The 21448-nt window shown below is 45.3% G+C and overlaps 1 protein-coding gene and 1 pseudogene across 14 annotated transcripts in view; both read left to right on the plus strand.

Moving 5' to 3' along the window:
* LOC139047307 (ribosome-binding protein 1-like) overlaps window positions 1–21448 on the plus strand; it is a 396181-nt gene that overhangs the window by 242201 nt on the left and 132532 nt on the right. For all 14 annotated transcript variants that reach the window (XM_070521128.1, XM_070521124.1, XM_070521121.1 and 11 more), the window contains one exon: window positions 6343–6489. In XM_070521128.1, the coding sequence (XP_070377229.1) occupies window positions 6343–6489 (147 nt within the window). The remainder of the gene's footprint in view (window positions 1–6342; window positions 6490–21448) is intronic.
* On the plus strand, window positions 15821–17226 carry LOC139047630 (piggyBac transposable element-derived protein 4-like; annotated as a pseudogene).

A 21448-nucleotide genomic window follows, 5' to 3' on the forward strand; every position in this document is an offset into this window, starting at 1 on the left:
GTGAAAACCAGGCAAGGAAAGCAGGTCAAATAACAACCTTATACAATGTTTCTACGGGAAGCTTTGCAATTCTTCGCAAAAGGAGTCGCGATTTGTTAAGCACGCAATGTTATCAGGAAGACTGTTCCATAGGGTTATCGCACGTGGCAGTGCTGATGCATTAAATGAGTGTATTGCCGAATATGCACTTGAAACTATGGCTATTGTTAAGGCGACGTGACATGCGCGCTGGTACTTCAAGCGGCAACACGTGAGGTCGATTACCATGGACGTATCTATGGAAAAGGCAAAGAAGACTTATTGTGCGACGAGCTTCAAGTGGCTGGAGCGAAATATCTGCTTTAATCTTAGTTACGCTGCAAGTTCTGTCGTAGTTGCTTGTGATGAAGCGCGATGCTCTGTTTTGAATTGATTATAGCATATCAACTAAATAATTTTGAGATGATGCAAATTCTAACTGTGGACGAACAAAAGTCTCATATGCTAATTTACGAGCTGTAGCAGGGAATTCCCGCAAGTACCGTCGAAGATATCCCAGAGTTCTTGAAGCTCTTGCGCAGATAGCTGTTACGTGTGTACTCCAGGAAAGATGAGTAGCAAGTTCAATGCCAAGGTACTTGCAGGACAATGTCGGAGGTACGGCGGTGTTATTTAGGATGCAAGAAAAGCGAGAGTTTGAATGTTTTCACGAGAGGGACATAACTTTACATTTGTGTGAGTTCAGGGTCATCTGCCATGTACTGCACCAGGAACTGACAAGGTTAAGGTCGTTCTGTAATACTAAATGTTCATCAAATGTTTTTATCGTACGGTATAAAATGCAATCGTCTGCGAAAAGCCTTATGTGCGATGATATGTTTTGTGGAAGGTCATTAATGAAAATTAAGAAGCCAAGGACCAAGGACACTGCATCAGTAACAGTAACAGTAACATCAGTAACATCAGAAATAAGCGGTGCGTGGTTATTAACAACAGTAAACTGTTGCCGCAAGGAGAGAAAGTTTTGGACCAAAGATAAAGTTAATGAGTCCAGTCAAAGCGCAGATATTTTTGAGATGAGGCGACAATGAGCGACACGATCAAATTCGTTGGAAAAATCTAAGAATACACAGTCAGTCTGTTGTTCGTTATTCGCTGGAATGTAATTCCAGCGACTGTAATGTAATGAACTTACAACCGTGTAAATACGGTATGTGTGCAACAACTCGACTCCCAAATTTGATGCAAAATCACTTCATTCTGCGCAAAAGCTTATACGCCTCATCACTTGGATGTGCATTTTCAGCGGATTAGTTATCAATAGGCACCATCTTCAAGATCAGTAAACTCTCTGGTACGTAATATTTTTTTGGTTGCTTACAGGGGTATCAGCCATTTCTTAAAGGGCCCTTCACCAGACCACATAGCAAATGTTGGTTTTATGCTGGAAGTTGTTGTGTGTCCTTAGGGAGTGTTCTACCGCAAGTATTTTTAAAATTGGTTCATTAATAGCCAAGATAGAAATGTTTTAGTGCCGCGAACCCATGGTTTTAGGAGGCGAGCGTCACCACCAACATAACACTCTCTCTACTTGCCTCCATCTAGGCTCTGCAAGCGAAATTCCTTCCATACCAGAGCTGGAGGATTGAGTGATGCATGCGTCACGGGCACCACCTCCCCTTTTTTTTCCTCACCCTCTTTTTTTTTTTTTTTTTTCACAGCGCACTTTCGCTGGCGGCATCGCGCACAAGCCGTTGCATTTGCATCATTTCACATAGCACACGATTTTGCACACTGTGCACGGCAACATACGACTGGCGGCATAGGTGAGTGCCGCACAAATACTGAGGCAGACACAAGCAGATTAGAGCCTGATCCCAAGCATGGTAGAAAACGGCACAGTTTCTGCGTCTGGACGCGCTACTGCACTACATGGGAACAAGCAGACAAAGCACGAGTACATCTCTCTTGCTGCAGTGCAGAGTGAAACAAGAACATGCAGACATTTGGTTTTTAGGTTTCATTATTTCTCTAAACCTTAATTCATCTACTGAAGCAGCAGATCAAACAAATAACAAACGTTGCCTTGGACAATTCTCAGTCACGTGCCACTATAAGCGACGTCACAGCACTGCCACTTGTGTAGGCGCACTTGTGCGATAAACGTGGACTCTCCAGCTGGGGGCATTGCACCCGTAAGAAGGGCAAACGGGGTTTGGTATGAAAGCTAAGCTCTTTTCGCAGCGCACGGGAATGTGAGACTTGGCAGACGCTATCGGTAGTGCGCATTGTGTGCACTTTGCTTGTCAGCTCCTGTTGGCCAGACCTGGTGAAGAACCCTAGGCAGGTACCCAGGGGGGGCCTGCCCCCTCCCCGACCATGCCACCACTCCTCACACATTCCTAAAGCGCCGCCAAGTCAGTGTTAAGACGACAGCTATTCAGCGGTCAACATATTGTTGCCTTTTTCACTCCTTTTGGATGTTGATAGTTATTGGAATCTCTTGGAATGGGAAGGCCGGTTTTCTCATAGATTCGGTGCCCATGCAATTAACTCGAGATGCCTTGAGTTGATCACCATGTATTGCAAAGGCCACGTGCATTGCTGTTGCTTCGTTAGATCAGCCTTCTTTGTTTAGACTCATCCAGGGAGCAGGAAAGGGATTCGGTTTTTAGTCAGCTGGTCTGTGTGCTCGTGGAACGAGTTCCAGCTGGAGGAAACACCAATACATTGAACATTTCCTTTGGCCTCATGATTTCCTTGAGTAACGGCTTGCCGCGATGCTGGCAGATACCCTGAACCATATACCTGCGATGTGGGTTAGATAAGGTGGAAAATAACATTATGCGAAACAGCGTCCATCATCAAACCCTGCAATAACCTTCAAACCCATAAGCAACAAGGCGGTCACCCGTTACCTTATCTGTTTTTTCCCTAATTGTACAGCACTTTTCGTGCAAAACTGTCAATTGGATGCAAGGGTCTCAAGGAGTTCAGAAATTAAGCGATCTACGAAAGGAGAGAGCCAAGGCAACAGCCAAACAGGAAGGAAAAGCAAAAATATACAAATTTTACCGTTGCTTATGAAAATATTTATAGATCAACATCCTTCTATTTGAAAACGAAGTAGAGAAAACGCCACCGGAAGTGGAGAACAATTCCGTATGATTTGAATGGCGCTTCTACAGCTACCAGTCGAACCGCCTGACAAAGCCACTTCTCTGCTGTGCTTATGTGGGTGTTTTACTAACCTTTTGCGATGGGCGCAGAACCTCTAGAACTGCAGCGTCCTGCGCTCTGCGCAGTTGTACGGGACATGTGGCCACTGATCGTTGCGCAACTTCCTGAATAAAAATAGGAGTTGATTTTGGCACTAGGTAGAGCAGTAAACAAGGGATCCAAAAGAACTGTGATTGTTCCACAAATATTTGTTTATCTATAATTCTTTCAGAGCTAATATAAAAGACGCTACTATAGTCCGATACAACTTAAGTCTGCAGTGAAGCCCCGCCCACGCCCTCACAACCACGAGTCATTGTTCCTCTGCGAGGCTGCAAATAATTCGTACAAACTTTTCCTGTTACCCAAATAAGGCACAGACAACAAAAATAAAATTATTAGTGCATTCTTATACAGTTTTCCTTGCCTATTATAGTGGAATGGTGAAAGCCTTATTCTTTATTGAGCTGAAATAAAATCTTTGCTTCACTGCAACTATTTATTGTCATGTTTCACTTCATTATGTAGTGAAGTTTCATGAGTAAAATGGGCTCAGATGTGAAATGAACTGTACCACAGACTTTTAGAGAAATTCTCAGACTCCATACACTTTGTCCATGTCTGTTACGCACCTCACTGCTTCTGCCGATGAAAATACTCTTCAAGAACAGCAGACTCTCCGGAGCTATCAAGTTCGACGCCATTTTGAAAAGGCCGCATGACGATTTTTTTGCTTCTGTGGTTGGCTGGCGGAGTAACACAACCCTGTGAGGTCCACAGGCTAACTGCCGTGTTTTTTTTTTTTTCTTTTTAAGTTGTATTCCACTATAGAAATGTTTATTTTACACTTTCGCTTCTTCACTTGTTCTTGGCACTGTTCTTCCTGTGCTGCTTTCCTGCACGAGTCCATTTGATGTAGTTCCTTGTTTGCCAAGTAAAAGAAAGATGTATCTAGGCCACGGAGGAAAAAAATTAAGAAGATGCCCTGACTTCGCTCTTTGTGAAGCTAAAGTGAAGCCGGAAGTTGGCATTGCTCGTGGCGTTACTCCGCCTATCGGGCCAGCTCTCCTCTCTTGTTTACATTTCTCGCGAAAACACGCCACGCTCCGCAGCAATACTAAGCAATCGTTAGCATGTGAGCATGATTCCGCGAAAGAGAGCAAAATTTCCCGCGGATATTCTTTCGTTCGTAGCCATTGCCGTGGTGCGGTACATTGTGTACAGCGTTGCATGCGTTCATTTGTTTTGTTTCGAACGTTTGTTTGTTACGCTCTTGTTCGCTTTCTTTTATTTTTTTAGGCCATAGTGCGCTTATTTTAACATTTTCCGCTGTTGTGGTGATATAAGAAGTCAGATTTTTCACCAGTGGTGGCAACGATAGCCGATAATTTTCCAGTATGGACAAGCAAAAAGTGCGAAATAACCGAATTGCGGTGTTTGAATTAAGCGGCCTTAAAATACATTGAAAACATGGCGAACCAACCAAAAATTTGATTTTTGTTTGAAATAATTGAAAGTACGAATTATCAGAGTTTGAATTATCGCGAGTCTACTGTACATCGACATCCTGGAGCCGGGATTGGAGAGACTGTGCATCCTCATGGAACGCACAAACATTCCACTTTGCTTTTCATTTGAGAGCTTCAACTGTCATCAGCTTTCGCGGCCATTCTGTATTCACAGAGTGAAATGGTCTTCATTTTTTATTTAAATAGACACTCACAAACATTGTTTGCCGTTAGTCAATGCCTAGTGGTACGGCAAGGAAAAAGTTATACTGTATTTTCTGTAAGGTCCAACATTTCCTTGCAGTTGGCTTTAGCCTCTTGATGCCTGATTTATTTTAATCTTGATGGTTTATTTAGCTTCCACACCTGTCACCAATAACTGCACTGAAAACTTCATGGCACCACTCTATTTCTCAAAATTGCTACGTTGCTGATATACGACATTAGGTTCAGGCTTCAACAATTTTGAAAATTTGTGCCAGTGGGCACATACTTAAAAGGCTGCCTCGTCTCTGTCTTCTGAAAAGCTTTCTTCACAACAAAACTTGTAATGATGGTGTCGTTGGTTCAAGTGTTGATGGAAATTTAAGGAGATGATGTCTTTTTTGAAGTGGAAATAAACATTGCACTTGAAGCATGTGGAAATGGTCTGTCGTTTACAGTTAGGTTGTTAGCACCTCTGCCGTGTGTCTTTTACTAGTGGCCAGTGCCAGGCGCCCTCGTGCTAACGCCCGCCGCTGGAACTAGTTTTGCAAGACTCCTCCTCTCCGCCACTAGGAATGTTTTCACGGATGAGGCCACTCTGCTTTGGAGCAGTCTCCTCTTGTGCTCCTTCATATCCTCAAATACTCATTATTTCCTAATGTCTTCGCCCACTCCATCTTTTCTTTTGTAAGAGGGTTGGAGTGACTGCACTTTTTGTCTTGTCATCACTAGTCCCGTGGAATCAGAGACGGTGTGCCACAAAGTCAGTATATGTACTTATTGTCATCGTCGAGACTCCTGTCATTAGTATTGCCTTCTGGTGGAGTTCGTGTCCTCTGCCAACTTGATCTATGAGAAAATGGGCAATCTTGTGTATCCATTATATGAAACGAGCACATCACCTTGCAATTGGTTAAAACCCGTCCCCAAGCTATGCACCCATGCTAACAAATAAACAAATTGCACGAGCGGGATACTCAGCCACGCACGCATCCATAACACTGATGATTCAGTACACCTTTAGCGTCACCACAGCAGGTGTCGATGGTGTGCCTGCTCGCCTAATTTCATCAGGCCGTGCGGTGCCACCTAACCGTGCGAATGCCCGGTGTGTGTAATTCCAGGCATAAAGAAAGTAGAAAGATAGATAGTAGAATAGTAGATAGTAGTAGATAGATAGATAGTAGAAAGAAAGATAGCTAGAACTATAATCTGGAGGGTTTACTCAGGTAATAGATGTTGAGGTGCACAAGAAGAACCAATTTTATTTTAGTAGTAGTCTCAGCTCCTATATCACTAGACAACAACCAAACGTGAAATTGCACATTTTCCTTTTTTTCCCTTCCCTTGCATTTCTATTTAAGCCCCACCAACCAATCGGTCGGGGCTGCTTTCAGGCTGTGAACAAGGCAATGGTTTCATCGATGTGCAGGTGTCTCACTACAAGCAGGTGCTGTCTCAGACCGAGGACATCTTGCAGAACCTTCAGCGGTCGGTTGAGGAGGAGGAGAAGCGGTGGCACGAGAAGGAGGAAGGTCACCACAAGGAGCGACTACTCTGGCAACAGCAGCTCACTCAGGTGGGGGAGAGGTCTCAGCATCGCACTTTTTTGTAATGCCGGCAGGCCTGTTATCGGAGATCATCCAAACTTTCTGAAAGGTGTACCTGCAAATTACACATGTAAGGTATAATTTACATTTCGAAGATTCGTAATAGAAGCGAATAGCGAGAGACTTCCAAAAAGCTGTTCGATTAAAGGAATAGTCTGCTCGGTGACATGAATTTGTTGCAGTGAGGATATTTAGGCAGCGTTTGTTGTTTCGTGTAATTACACAGAGAACACAGCCACTTATCAGCACATCCCTAGCAGTAGTATAGGTAGACATAACATGCATGTGAGAGCTGCGACAGTTAGCAGTCATTGCCAAACGTACCCTGCAACATCGGTGTGCGTGCCCTTTGCGTTGGCACCTTTCTTCTAGCCTCTGACCGCCAGCCACCAAAGCACGAAAATGGGTGAAAGAGCCAAAGAAAGCTATTTGTACTAAAAATGTCGCTCTTCAATATGTCGATACCTTTAGAAGTAATCTCTGAAAGGACAGTAGACGAGTACTTGGTTTGAGCAAGTTTATTTGTACAAGTTTCTGAAGCTTAAAACGACAGAAAGCTGCGTTAGTTGGTCTGGATTCATTATGCAAAAAAAGTGAGGCGTGCAGACAGGACACAAAAGAAGTGGACAACACTTTTTTGCATAATGAAACTTTCTGAAGTGTGTGAAATTTGCAAAGCAAAGTCGCTCAAAAAGGTAGGCTTGTGGGAATACTCATTATTTTTGCATATTTGATTGAATATCATGTTTCTCAATATTTGCTCCGGCTCGAATTTCAGTATTTGAAGATCTCAAAATATTCAAAATGAACAAATATACTTATTTTTCCTCCTATAAGCTGTACCCCCAATTAAAAAAACCCAAGAGAAAAATATCCGTGTGTCTAAACTGCAGAAATAACAACGTACAATGCCCAAATCTTTCTAGAGACAGTCTCCATTCGTGAATTCACAAATCGCCTACATCGTATCTTTGGCCAGCAGCTCTGTTGCTCATTTCTTCAGCGATACTGAGGGTGCATTACTTTGCCCTGAAGGTGGTTTCACAGCAGTGGGGCTCACGGATCAGTGAAACCACACCTCGAGGCGAAATTCGCAATACCATGAAGCCACGCCTCAAGTAAAGATTCGCATGTAACTTGCATCCCAATTTTACTGTTAAATTGTGTAACTTTTTGGCACATATCAATAAAAACCTTATAAACAATCAAGTTTCGGTTTTGGTGAGCAAGTTGCATTGCATAGCTCGCAGCCAAAAATAAGGCTTTCTGCACCCGCTGTATTATTCAAGCATATTATTTACGACGGCCGCACGGTTTCCCAAGAGCCATACAACCTCTGCGAATAGATTTGCGTTCATGCACCACTAACCTGCAACTTCGGTGGCCGACACCTGGCAAAAGAGCGCTGGTTAGGCCTAAGAGCCAAGACGGGCGCTGGGGCAAAAGGCAAACTGCTGCAAGAAGTTTTTCACTCATTGGTGATGTGGCTCCAGATCAAGCACACAGGCTAGACTGAGGACCGTTTCGTATTGAAATTATTCAACTGTAATTACTATTTGCTTTGACTTCGCTTCTTATATTCGCAGAAGCCCATCATGAAGATGATGTTATTAGGAAACAGTCTGTTACAAGCTTTATGCTAGTTGTGTGAATGTTGTTGCTCTGACCACAGCCACCCAAATGCGGCAAAAACATAGTTAGGCGCCGTTCACCGATTTCCGATGGCTTGCATCGCGCGCGCGGCAAAGTTGTCGTTCACGCGGGTCGAGCTCCACGCCGACGCAATATCGCCGCAACACGCGCACGTGATAACAATCTTTATGGCGAGGCCTGATTACCGTTCGCTTTTGCCTACTGCGACGCTGCCGCCGCACACCTTGCACTTTACAAACGACATCAGTGTGTTCACGAAGTGCTACTGAGTATAGCGAAGCCTGCCCCAGCGTCGACTGGCGCGAGTCGGCGCCAGTTGCAACGTCGGCGCGAGTGAGCAAATCCAACACTCGCTTTGTTGCTGGCATTGATGCAAGAACTTGAAGTTTTTTGAGCATTCATCTCCCTCTGCAACAAATCCGCAAGCTGCAGCATTGCAGTGTCACGCGGAATGCGGCCGCTGTCCATAACGATTTCACTAATTTGTAAGCTGCCTAGGCCTACTTCGGCATATCGTCCGCGGCTTCGGCATCATTTGCGGTTGGCAGCGAGCTATTCTTGATGCTTTCTGAAGGAATAGAGCGCTTTTGAAAGTTATAAGCTGATCGCTTCTTCTTTTTGCCGAACTTGTGCCTCTTGGTGAACTTCCCCGGTGGATCGGACATAGTTGGGCATGTGCCAACAAACCTACGAGATGCGCCGTCGTGTCGCCTGCGAAGTGGAGCAGACGATGGGAACCTCGCGCAGCCAACCACAGCACGCGTTTTTGGTCTCGTGCACTAGTCAATGAATCGGATCGCGCATTCTGGCTTTTTTTCTCTCTCCGGATTTCAACGTCACTGGCGTACCGACGGAGTCACTTTTGGCGGGAAATTAAAGAAGGAAGGCTCCTCCTTCCCATTGAGACCAAGATGGCTGTGATCGCGCGCATAGAAAAAGAGCTACGTACTGCGATAGAAAAGGGATATTTTTGCATGGAATTCAGCTCACAGCAATGTTATGAATTGATATTGTGGACAAAATACTCTTGCGTGAGATTCGAAATTTGTAAGCGTCGGTGGGCCGGAATTGAAAGCCCAGCTAAAATGTGCCCTAATTTCAAGCCACCAAAGCTCCGGACGATGTAGGGCGATCGCCGCCATCTTGGTCTCGTTTGAAAGCTGGTTTCCCGTACTTCATTTTGGCACCTTTCAACACGACGAAGGCATTCTGTGAGCGACGGTATCAGTGACGTTTTTGAAGGGTGAAATTCGGAAAGAGCGACACTGATTGGGCGAAGTGCACGCTTCTCCGAGGTGCAGCCCTTCGATTGGCCTTGGCACGCGCCTCCTCTCCTTCTCGAGCCAGCAAGGCCGCGTGCTGACGGCGTGGTGCCTTCGCGTCATCTGCGTGCACCCAAGGCTTCTTTTTGGTGTGCAGTGTTTCGCGCCCCACCGTCTCTTTTCGCATCTTTCATGTAAATATTTTCATCGTTAATTCGCTCCCTTTTACCTCACACTTTCATTACTACGTTTATTAGCCAGGCTGCCGTGCGTACATGCGTGCATGTTTTTGTGCTGTTCTGATGGGGCGGGACTCGCGTTTGAAATCAAGCAGGTGGAAAGTGGTCCGCAAAAAGAGACATGCTTGGAACAAGATAACTGCATCGTCGAAAACGACTACGGCAGCTTTGGTGTCATTATTGACACCAAAGCTATTGGTGCTAAAATTGACACCAAAGATATTGTGTCTTTACACCACTAATACGATAAGTTGTGTATTCAATTTATTCTTTTCTTATACAAATTTTGTGCATGTTAACTTACTGCTTCATGCTTTTACAATGCTTGAGAAATTCATTGCGTATTTTGTTGTGAAGTGCTTATGCACAATGCCAGCTGTTTTACAGTGACTGGGACCTTGCCAGGCTCTTGCCTTTTGTCTTGGCGCCCTCTTTTCGTTGAAAAGAAAATAAACTTTCACTTTCATTACAAGCAACAGTACCACCTATCAACGCCGCTGTGCCGGGCTAACCGGGAAGGGCCACTTCGGTGTTGTCGCAAGCCGCAGTACCGTGTTGCCCCTGGGCTGCTGCGCCACACTCACCCAGATTGTCAAGTTTGGTGTTACTGCAAAGTATCGCATCACAGATCAACGCCGTTGTTCCAAGCTCCTCGATAACTTCGGTGTTGCCGCAAGCCATGGCACTCCGGGTCGATGCGGCTGCTTCGAGCTCCTCGAGACCGTTAACTTCAGCATCGCTGGTGGGCCCAGCTGGACCAAGCTCACGTGCGCATCGCATCAACACGTTTTACATGGAGGCTGAGTGTGCGGAGTGCGAAAAACGTGCAGACAACGTGAAGTCTTCCTTGACAGAAGTTCGAGCTTCTAGGCGTCGGCGCGGTGAGTGACGACGATGATCGCGGCATGGGGTACATCATTGTGGACATGAAAGTTTTGCAAACGCTTTTCGCGTCCGCAACGTGCAGCAAGTATGGGATGGCTACTATCGAGCTCAAAAAGTGCAATGAGAAACAGTACGGCCTAGCGGTGAGGCTACTGCTCACGTGCTCAAGTTGTGATTTCGTGAAGCGGCACTTTTCGTCGCCACCAGTCACCGCACCATCAAACATCATGCCCTTTGAGGTTAACCTCAGGGCAATAAAAGGCATACAAAATATAGGAAAAGAAGTTACAGCCCTCGCGGACTTTTGGGCCACCCTGAACCTCTCCCACTGGGGCCTTCACCACAAGACCTTCAGGGGACACATGGAAACCATGGTGTGAGCTTGCCAGACAGTAGCTACAGCCACAGATGCAGCAAGTGTGGAAGTAGTCAGAACCGTCTACAAGGACTTCCTCAACCCTGTAGGAAACGTGGACGTCATTTTTGATGGCACCTGGAAAACCCGTGGCCACAATTCTAACATAGCTGTGGGATGCATTATTGAAATCCCCTGATCAGTCATTGTCCTGGTGCTTCTTCAATCGTGTCCTGGCCAACCAAGAGGAGCCACCACCGCATAAAAACCCTCTGCCAAGGTTTATTCGCAATGCACTAGAGCCAGTCTTTGCAAGGCTAGGTGACCAGGCCCTCTTACAGCACTGCAGTGATCACATGACACAAAAGGCCATTGAATGCCTGCACTTTGTGATCGGGGCCCAAAGCTCCAAAAACAGACGCGACTCATTGCTGGCTGTGGAAAGGGGTGTTGCTGAAGCAGTGTCACGCTACGATCAGGGAATGACGCAAACCATCAAGGCTGTTGCAGTGCAGCTTGGCTATAGTCCTGGCAGCTCCCTCATTCGAAGGAGCCTTGAAAAGGATAAACAAAGGCTTTACAGATCTAAGAAAGGTCAAACAAGAGACTGAAAAGATGAAGAAGAGAATGGCGAAAAAGCACAAGCCTGACAGGACGCAAGACTACTGCCCAGGTCTTGTGTGAACTTGTGAGAGCATTCGAAAACTGACTTTCTGGGTGTTTTTCTTTTTTTCGTCAAATCCGTTTGCCTTATATTGATAAAGTTTCCATGAATTGATTTCGGTAAATTTGGTGTTCTTATGCTCAGCAACTCCTGGGCAACATGTTAGAGCCCTGAGGTTTTCCATTTGTTCAGTAGACAAAAGAGCTAGTGGCAGTAAAACTTTAAAAAACTGTAAATGCAATTTTCTCAGCTTTCTTTTTCTCGTCAAGTGCTTTCGCCTTACGGAAGTTTTGATGATGTTTACGTCAACTGATTTCAGTGAACTAAGTATCATTTTTTTTTATTGATATCTTGCCTATATCCTAAAGCTTTCCCTTTCTTCATAAATGTGAGGGCTAATTACTGCCACATTGTTCTTTATTTCTGAACTTTGCGATTTATTTGTGATAATCACAATTACTTTATTGGTATTTGCTTAGCTTTAGGATATGCAATGGGCCTTTGGAAATGTCTACACATTCTTAACAACACTTTCTTGTAATGAGAAATTATTAAAAGGTCCGTAAGGACCGACCTAATTATATGAGTATTTTATTCTGTCATATGTTTTCTTCCAGGTGAGATATTTTAAATCTAAACACATATTTGAAATCAGCATTCTACAATATATCTCCACACAAAATTTAAGCAACGTATGTCGAAAAATTTTTAAAAAAATTTTAAGGACCCATTAAAGAACAGCGACAGCGGCGAACACAGTCGATGATAGTCAAAATCTTATCAGCGGGTCAAGCGTGTTGGCTTTAATACATCAGTGGTCGAATGTTCCAGATTAATCGCTGGGACCCGCGTGTCTTCCACAAAGTTCTACACCATTCGCGTCGCGCATACATGCAATTGGATTACACGAGGTTCGGTGACAGACAGCGGATAGAGCCATCGATTACATTCCAGAAACTTCTTGGACATGCAGGCACGTCCTGCACAGTGCAGTAACATTTGTTAGGCAGTGAAACGTGGTCACCTGATAAAGATAAACAAGTACACGTGTCAATACCCCCTCTTAAAAAGCATCGACTCGATGCTGCAAACAAATGAAAGTAATAAACAGTAATTTCTCTTCTGTGTGTCGTCCAAATGTTGCGCAATCAAGCCTCTAATAAACAAAAACACCTGTAGCAAAGAAACAACAAACTAAGGAAGTTCTTCAGCGTGCATAAAAGGGCTTAAGATGCACCACGAGGACCACTTCAGATCGTGCGTGGCGCCGCTGTGAAGGCGAAATGCCGTCTGGCACAACCTCATAGTCCAGTGCACCAATACGTCGGATGACCTTGTAGGGTCCAAAATAGCGTCGCAATAGTTTCTCACTGAGTCCTCATCGACGTATTGGGGTCCAAACCCAAACACTGTCGCCAGGCTGGTACTGGACGTAGCTTCATGGGAGGTTGTAGTGTTGGCTGTTGGTATGCTGTTCGTTCTTGATCCGTAAATTGGCAAGCTGTTGGGCTTCTTCGGCGCACTGGAGATAGGTAGTGACGTCAAGATTCTCTTTGTCGGCGACTTGCGCCAGCATGTCGTCGAGAGTCGTCGTCGGGTTCCCGCCGTAAACCAGCTTGAATGGTGTGATCTGTGTTGTTTCTTGCACCACCGTGCTGTAAGCAAAGGTTACATACGGCAGGACTGCATCCTACGTCTTGTGCTTGACATCGACGTACATTGCTAGCATATCGGCGAGGGTCTTGTTCAGGCGCTCCGTGAGACCATTCGTCTGCAGGTGGTAGGCACCTGTCCTTCTGTGGCTTGTCTGGCTGTATTGCAGAATGGCTTGGGTGAGCTCTGCTGTAAAAGCCGTTCCTGTGTTAGTGATGAGGACTTCTGGGGTACCATGTCGCAGCAGGATGTTCTTGACGAAAAATTTCGCCACTTTGGCTGCACTGCCTTTCGGTAGAGCTTTAGTTTCAGCGAAGTAGGTGAGATAGTTTGTCGCCACGACGATCCACTTATTTTCGTATGTTGATGTCGGAAACGGTCCCAACAACTCCATCCCGATCTGCTGAAATGGTCGGCAAGGAGGTTCGACCGGCTGTAGTAATCCTGCTGGCCTTGTCGGTGGTGTTTTGCATCGCTGACAGTCTCGAAATGTCTTGACGGAACGGGTGACGTTGGCAGTCAGGCGCGGCCAGTAACACCTTTCCTTTATCCTCGACAGCGTCCGGGAGAATCCGAGGTACCCAGCGGTTGGAGTGTCATGTAAGGCGTGCAGTACTTCTGGACGCAGCGCTGACCGAACAGCAAGAAGGTAGTTGGTGTGAACTGGTGAGAAGTTCTTAACGGGCAGGTTGTTTTCTAGCATGATCAAAGACAATCCGCGCTTAAATGCCCTAGGGACAACGTCGGTGTTCCCTTCCAAATACTCGACGAGGCCTTTTAGCTCTGGGTTGGCTGATTGTTTAGTGAAGTCTTCCGCGCTCATTATTCCAAGGAAGGCGTCGTCGTCCTCGTCGTCTTATGGCGGGGGATCAATGGTGGGGCATGATAGGCAGTCGACGTCAGAGTGTTTTCGTCCGGACTTGTAGATTACAATGACGTCATATTCTTGCAGTCTGAGGCTCCACTGCGCCAGCTGTCCTGAAGGGTCCTTTATGTTAACTAGCCAACACGACGCGTGGTGGTTGTTGATGACCTTGAAAGGCCAGCCATATAGGTACGGGCGGAATTTTGCTGCAGCCCAAATGATGGCGACGCATTCCTTTTCTGTCGTAGAATAATTGCCTTTCGCTTTTGACAGCGACCGGCTAGCATAAGATATCACCCGTCCAAGTCCGTCTTTCCTCTGGACTAGGAGGGCACCGAGGCTTAGGCTACTGGCGTCAGTGTGGATTTCGATATGGGCTTCCTCGTCGAAGTGTGCAAGTACCAGCGGTGACTGCATGCGTCGTTTGAGTTCTTGAAATGCGTCGGCCTGCGGCGTTTCCCACTTGAACTCGACATCACATTTGGTTAATCTTAAAACTTTTTGTGCGCAAACAAACAGGGACGAAGAATAAGGGCAACACAAGGACGAGCGCTTTCTAACAACTGGTTTTATTTTTGAAGAACCACCTGCTTAAAAACCCACAGACCTGTGCAATCTAGTCAACTGAGCATGCCTATAGGACGTATGATACCCGCAGATCTGCGCGATCAAGAGAGCACATCAATAGTACATATAACACTTGTGATAAAAAAAACGTGGACAAAAGCCACCCGGTCAACATAAAAACAGCAAGGTGCATAAAACAACCACTTACAATAAAATGCGTTAAAGATGTGATGATAGAAGCAAATTTTCTTTATCCAACAATGAAACAGAAGGATGGCTGATGCATTTTTCTTTTTGTTTTTCAATCCAGTGTGCTTCCACAATTACCCTAGCGGTTTGATTCCTATGCCTATACAAAATATCTGTGCTACTAAGACAAGGTGAGCAATCATGTTCTTGGCAATGCATTGCCAAATGCGTATTAGGGCGACCTTTCAGACTAGACAAGTGCTCCCTTAACTCTTTCCTTACCACGCCATAGAGCATCGATCACTATGGATCGATGGTTTTGAATGCCCCGCCAAAAATATAACTCCGCGCCTACGGACATGTGGCGCCATCTGGCAAGTAATAGAACTACTACTGCGCACTTTCTTTGTGTTTTTTTGCATTTTAGCACGAAGGCTCCCGCGAGAAAAAAAAAAAGCAGCGGAGAAGGTAGCGCGGAGTTCTCGCAACATGCCGCCGAAAACGCGTGGCGCGCCGCTGAAAAAGAAGTCTTCACTAAGTGATTCCGCTGCTTCTGATGCTCATATTATCGACATGAGCAGTAGTGAGGAGTCCGTAGAGGACATTGCATCATCGGATTTCGACTCCGACAGTGATGATTCGTCTACGCAGCCCGGACCTTCAACTAGGGTTGCAAGGTAAGCATAGTTTCGGATGTCAGTGTTGTTGTTATACGATGCGTATGCTTTGTAAATGACCACACCTGTTTACGTTTTTCTTTTAGGGTGTCAACTACATATGGAGGCGATATTTTGCCGAACATGCCGTGCCCAGTCAGGTTTTCACCGAATCGCGCACTTGGCGTACACCTGGACGTGAGGCGCCGGAGTGAGACGCGGAGGTTTCTTGGTGCACTGGACATGTTTATGATGTTTTTTGCGGCTGACATGATTTCCGCTTTCTTTGCACACACGAACAAGTACGCGTGGATGAAAATTTTTGAGAAACCAAGCTATGCTCAGCCAGATGGCTACTGGCTAGAGGTCACGCCCCCTGAGATGTTGCGCTTCATTGCGCTATTGATTTACATGGGCATCGTGCAACTTCCTAGACTCCACTTGTATTGGAACACTGGAACACTCTACGGCGGTCTACTTCCAGGGAAGATCATGAGCAGGAAGCGTTTCTTCTCCCTGCTTGCTTTTTTGCATGTCTCGGACCCTGAGGATGACAGTGCTGCTTCAGCTGGCAAACTGCGGAAGGTACTCCCACTTCTTCGAGAGATCAACGAGGCGTTGGCACGATTTTTTCAGCCACGGGAAGCCATTTCAGTCGATGAAAGGATGGTGAAATCGAAAGCACGCTCGGGAATCGGGCAATATATTCGGGACAAGGTGACGAAGTGGGGCTATAAATTGTGGGTTTTAGCTGAATCAGAAACTGGATACACCTTACAGTTCTTCGTGTACACGGGCAAGCGGGAGACACCGGGACCACATGGATTGGCTTTTGATGTAGTGGGTAAGCTTTGTGATAAATATTTAGGACAGGGAAACAAAATTTACATGGACAATTTTTATACTTCGAAGCACCTTTTCGAACACCTTCTTCAGTGCAAAACGCTGGCATGTGGAACAACGAGAAAAGATCGTCGAGGCTTCCCTGGTGATCTGAAAGATTCAAAATGGGAAAAGAAAGCTGAACGTGGAGACATACGTTGGATGAGGGATGGAAACGTCTTGTTTCTTCAGTGGAAGGACAGTAAGGCTGTAAGTCTTATGAGCACCATCCATACAGCCAATGAACATGTGCCTGCAAAGAGACGTACAAAAGTGGGCAACAAGTGGAGCGAGAGAACCATAAGAAAGCCCTTGTTGGTACATGAGTACAATGCAGGTATGCTGGGCGTTGACAAATCTGACCAGATTATTGGAACGTACAACGTGCTTCGTAAATGTGTGCGCTGGTGGAAAACACTCTTTTTCCACTGCATAGATATTGCTTGTGTAAATAGTTTTATCCTATTTCAAGAGCTTAGGAAAGGGCACACCGATATTGCTGAGCTACGTCTGAGTGCCCGATTTGACCAACTTTCATTCTGAGAGATGCTCATCAAGCAAATTTTGAATCTTGATGATGATCAACCGGCCAGCATCTCTTATCTGCCACCCGACTGGGTTCGCCACAAGCCTGAGAAAGTTGACAATAGGAGGAACTGTAAGCAGTGCTATGAGAAAACCAAGAAAGAAGTGAAGACAAATGTTTTTTGCAGCACCTGTGAAGCGCACCTTTGTTTTACGACTACGCGCAACTGTTTCGCCGATTGGCACATGCGTCATGGGCGCTGAGTTCAAAGGTCGCTAGAAAATATAATTTTTTACCTAGAGTGCTCAGATTTTCAGCAAGTGTACTTGAGTTCACGGACAATCATTTGTTTATCCCAGTTTTTTTCTCTTCTATGTGTGGTGAAGTGTAGTGTCAATTTTGTGTCTTCGCATGTATGTTTTCCCTACTTTTCTTCAACTTTCAGAGATAAAATATTAAAAAAATGTCGCAGTGATTACTTTGTGTGTTATTACAATTAAAAAGCAAAACAATCAGCTACATTTTCATATATAACAATCCATTGTACAGCAAAATTTTCCCAAGAAAAAAAAATATGTAGACACATGGCAAAAACGGCCGTTTTCTGCGGTAAGGAAAGAGTTAACCTCGTCTTAATACATCTCGCAGTCTGCCCTACGTAAACATGACCACACGTCATAGGAATCTGGTAAACAACGTTCCTCGCGCAATCAACAAATTGGTTCTTGCATGGACGTTTAACACTACATTCTTTCTTTACATCAGCCTTACTTTCGAACTTCTTTTTAACCTTAGAACACACACTACCTATTTTGTTTTTTGCCGAAAATACCACTTTTATGGCATAACTACCAGCCACCTTTTTAAGTCTGTGTGAAAGGCCGTGCACATACGGAATCACTGAAACCTTGAAAGCTACATCCTTCTGCCTTTGATTCTTTGTGCATTGTCCTTTATCCTTTTTAAGTTCTTTCATTAGTCTAGCTCATGACGCCAGCATCACAGCGAGCGGCTACCCAGCCTTTTTCCACCTATCAACTTGCTCAAAAAATGCAATCTTTACAGTGTGGTGACATGACTTCAACAACGCTGACCGGAAACACAAAATGACTATCCCATTCTTCACAAGCCTGGAATAGTTTGAGGCATAGTTCATTAGCGGTTTTCCAGCTCGGGGTGAGAATGACCAACACACATGTTCCGGTAGGAATTTTAACTTGTCATCAAGAAACTGTAGCTTATTATCTACCGGTACTTCCAAAGTAAATGTTAAGCACTTGCCCAGAGAATTGAAGGCTTCTACAACCCTATTCCTGAAAACACCCTTGTCGACATGACGACAGCCTAAAATCAAGTAGTCATCGACATATCTGTATACCTTACTTACTACACCTTCTAAATCTTTGGCCAACTCTCTGTCTATGCTTCCCCAAAAAATGCTACTTAGTATGGGAGTTACCATTGACCCAATGCACACACCCCTTGCCTGTATATACGTTTCACCACAGTATCCTACATGTGTATTCGCTAAATAAAAATGCACAAGTTCAAGAAAGGATTCAATGGCCATGCCGCACGTATTGCGGAATGACACCTCGTCATTCTCATTTGTTATGCAATCTTTAACACTGCACATTAGGGGCCCATGCGGTAAGGAATAGTAGAGATCTTGAACATCTATGCTGAATCCCCAGCTGCAGCTTGTACTATCTGATGCCAGACAATTCACAAGGCCTTCAGAGTTTTTCGATAAGTACGGATCCTGTACTTCTAGAGAATTCAACATTTTTTGCAGGAACTCCGCGACCAGAACCTGCCAACACCCTCGCTCGGACACAATTGGCCTAAACGGAATTTCTTGCTTTTGGGTTTTTGCGGTAAAAAATATTTCCAATTTCATTCCTTTTGAGTTCTTTACACGTGACGCAAGCTTATCTTGGTCACATTTTTTCAATAGCTCCAACACTTTCTTTTTTACGTTTTCTACATTCACATCACATTTCTTAAAGCACTTGTTCACCACTAGGAAAGCCTTTTCTAAGTAACAATCATTTGGTAGAACAACCAGAAAGCCTTCCTTGTCTGCTTGAACAACATGCAGATTATTCTCAACCAAATACTTAGCAGTCCTATCAACATTGGGTCTGGATCTATCGCTTACCGAAGCTTTGGCCACCACGTCGACACATTCCACCACACATCGTTCTTTTTCTTTCTCTGGTACGCTCCTGGCAATGTCCCTTGTAAGTGCTAACCTGTCGACGATGTCGATCCTTGGCTCCACGCAGAACTTTGGCCCCAACTTGAGAACCTGTTGATGCCGTTCTTCCACTGTTGCACCCACTAGTAACAGAAGGCGTCCCTCTGGACGCCTTCTATTCAGTGGTCATGTACACATGACCACATGACGTGTGGTCATGTGTACTTAGGGCAGACTGCGAGATGTATTAACACGAGGTTAAGGGAGCATTTGTCTAGTCTGAAAGGTCGCCTCAGTACGCATTTGGCAATGCATTGCCAAGAACATGATTGCTCACCTTGTCTTAGTAGCACAGACATTTTGTATAGGCATAGGAATCAAACCGCTAGAGGAATTGTGAAAGCACACTGGATTGAAAAACAAAAAGAAAAATGCATCAGCCATCCTTCTGTTTCATTGTTGGATAAAGAAAATTTGCTTCTATCATCACATCTTTAACGCATTTTATTGTAAGTGGTTGTTTTATGCACCTTGCTGTTTTTATGTTGACCGGGTGGCTTTTGTCCACGTTTTTTTTATCACAAGTGTTATATGTACTATTGATGTGCTCTCTTGATCGCGCAGATCTGCGGGTATCATACGTCCTATAGGCATGCTCAGTTGACTAGATTGCACAGGTCTGTGGGTTTTTAAGCAGGTGGTTCTTCAAAAATAAAACCAGTTGTTAGAAAGCGCTCGTCCTTGTGTTGCCCCTATTCTTCGTCCCTGTTTGTTTGCGCACAAAAAGTTTTAAGATGAATCTGTTCCAACTTGGCCGACTCGCAGTTACATTTGGTTAGATGTGTTAAGGGCTCCGCGATGCGTGAAAAGTCTTTGACAAAGCGCCTGTAGTAGGCACACATGCCAAGGAATGTGCGCACTGTCGATTGGCTGCAGGAACTTTGCGATGGCAGCTGTCTTCTCAGGGTCGGGGTGTACTCCAGATTTGCTGATGACGTGGCCTAGGAACAGAAGCTCATCATGAGCGAAGCGGCACTTTTCCTGCTTCAGAGTGAGCCCTGATGACTTGATGGCTTCTAATACTGTCGCAAGCCACCTAAGGTGAAGGTCGAAATTTCCGGCGAAGACAACGTCATCCAAGTAAAAAAGACGCGTCTGCCAATTCAATCCTGCCGACGCTGTGTCCATGACACGCGGAAACATTTCAGGTGCGGAGCACAGTCCGAATGGCACTTGAACTCGTAGAGGCCGTTTGGCGTGACGAAGGCGGTCTTTTCACGGTCTCTCTCATCGACTTCTATTTGCCAGTAGCCAGACTTGAGGTCCATCGACGAGAAGTATTTAACGTTGCAGAGCCAATCCAAAGCACCATGTATCCGTGGAAGGGGGTATACGTCCTTCTTCGTGATCTTGTTCAGTCGACGATAATCGACGCAGAAACGTAGGATTTCGTCCTTTTCCTTCACCAAGACTACAGGAGATGCCCACCGGCTTTTCGACGGCTAGATGTCGTCGCACAGCATTTCGTTGACTTGTTGTCTTAAGCAACACATTCTCGCGGCGAAACTCGGTAAGGGCTCTGGCAGAGTGCTCGAGCACACTCTTCAGTTATTATGCGATGCTTTGTGACTGGTGTTGGTCAAATCCTCAATGACGTCGAGAAACACTCTTTGTATTGCCAGAGGAACTTCTGAACTGTTGCTGCTTACTCATGGGGAGACTTGGATTTATGTCGAAGTCTGCTTCGGGAACTATGCTCGTCAGGGTAGATGCGGCAGAATCTGAGAGGACAAACGCATTGCTGGTTTCCGCAATTTCCTCGATATATGCGATTGTAGTGCCTTTGTTGACGTACTTGAACTCCTGACTGAAGTTTGTCAGCAACACCTTCGTTTTTCGTCCATGCAGTCCAGCGATCCCTCTTGCGACACAAATTTCACGGTCTAGTAGTAGATGTTGGTCACCCTCAATGACACCTTCTGCGTCAGCGGGTGTTTCGGTGCAGTTGGAAATAATACTCCTGGAGCGTGGTGGGATCCTCACTTGATCTTTGAGCACACTCAAGGCTTGGTGGATACGAGAGCTCTCCGGCGGTAATGCTTTATCTTTATCTTTATCGATTTCCACCGTGTTGGTTCAGGAAGTCCATGCCGAAAATGACGTCTCGTGAACACTGTTGGAGGATAGCGAAGGTGGCAGCATAAGTTCTATCAGGAACGGTAATTTGTGCTGTGCAGATTCCAGTTGGCATAATGAGGTGTCCTACAGCGGTGCAAATTTGAGGGCCTGCCCATGCAGTCTTAACTTTCTTTAACTTGGTGGCGATGTGTCC

This window comes from Dermacentor albipictus, chromosome 7 (assembly GCF_038994185.2).
Source record: "Dermacentor albipictus isolate Rhodes 1998 colony chromosome 7, USDA_Dalb.pri_finalv2, whole genome shotgun sequence".
NCBI classification, from domain to species: Eukaryota; Metazoa; Arthropoda; class Arachnida; order Ixodida; family Ixodidae; genus Dermacentor; species Dermacentor albipictus.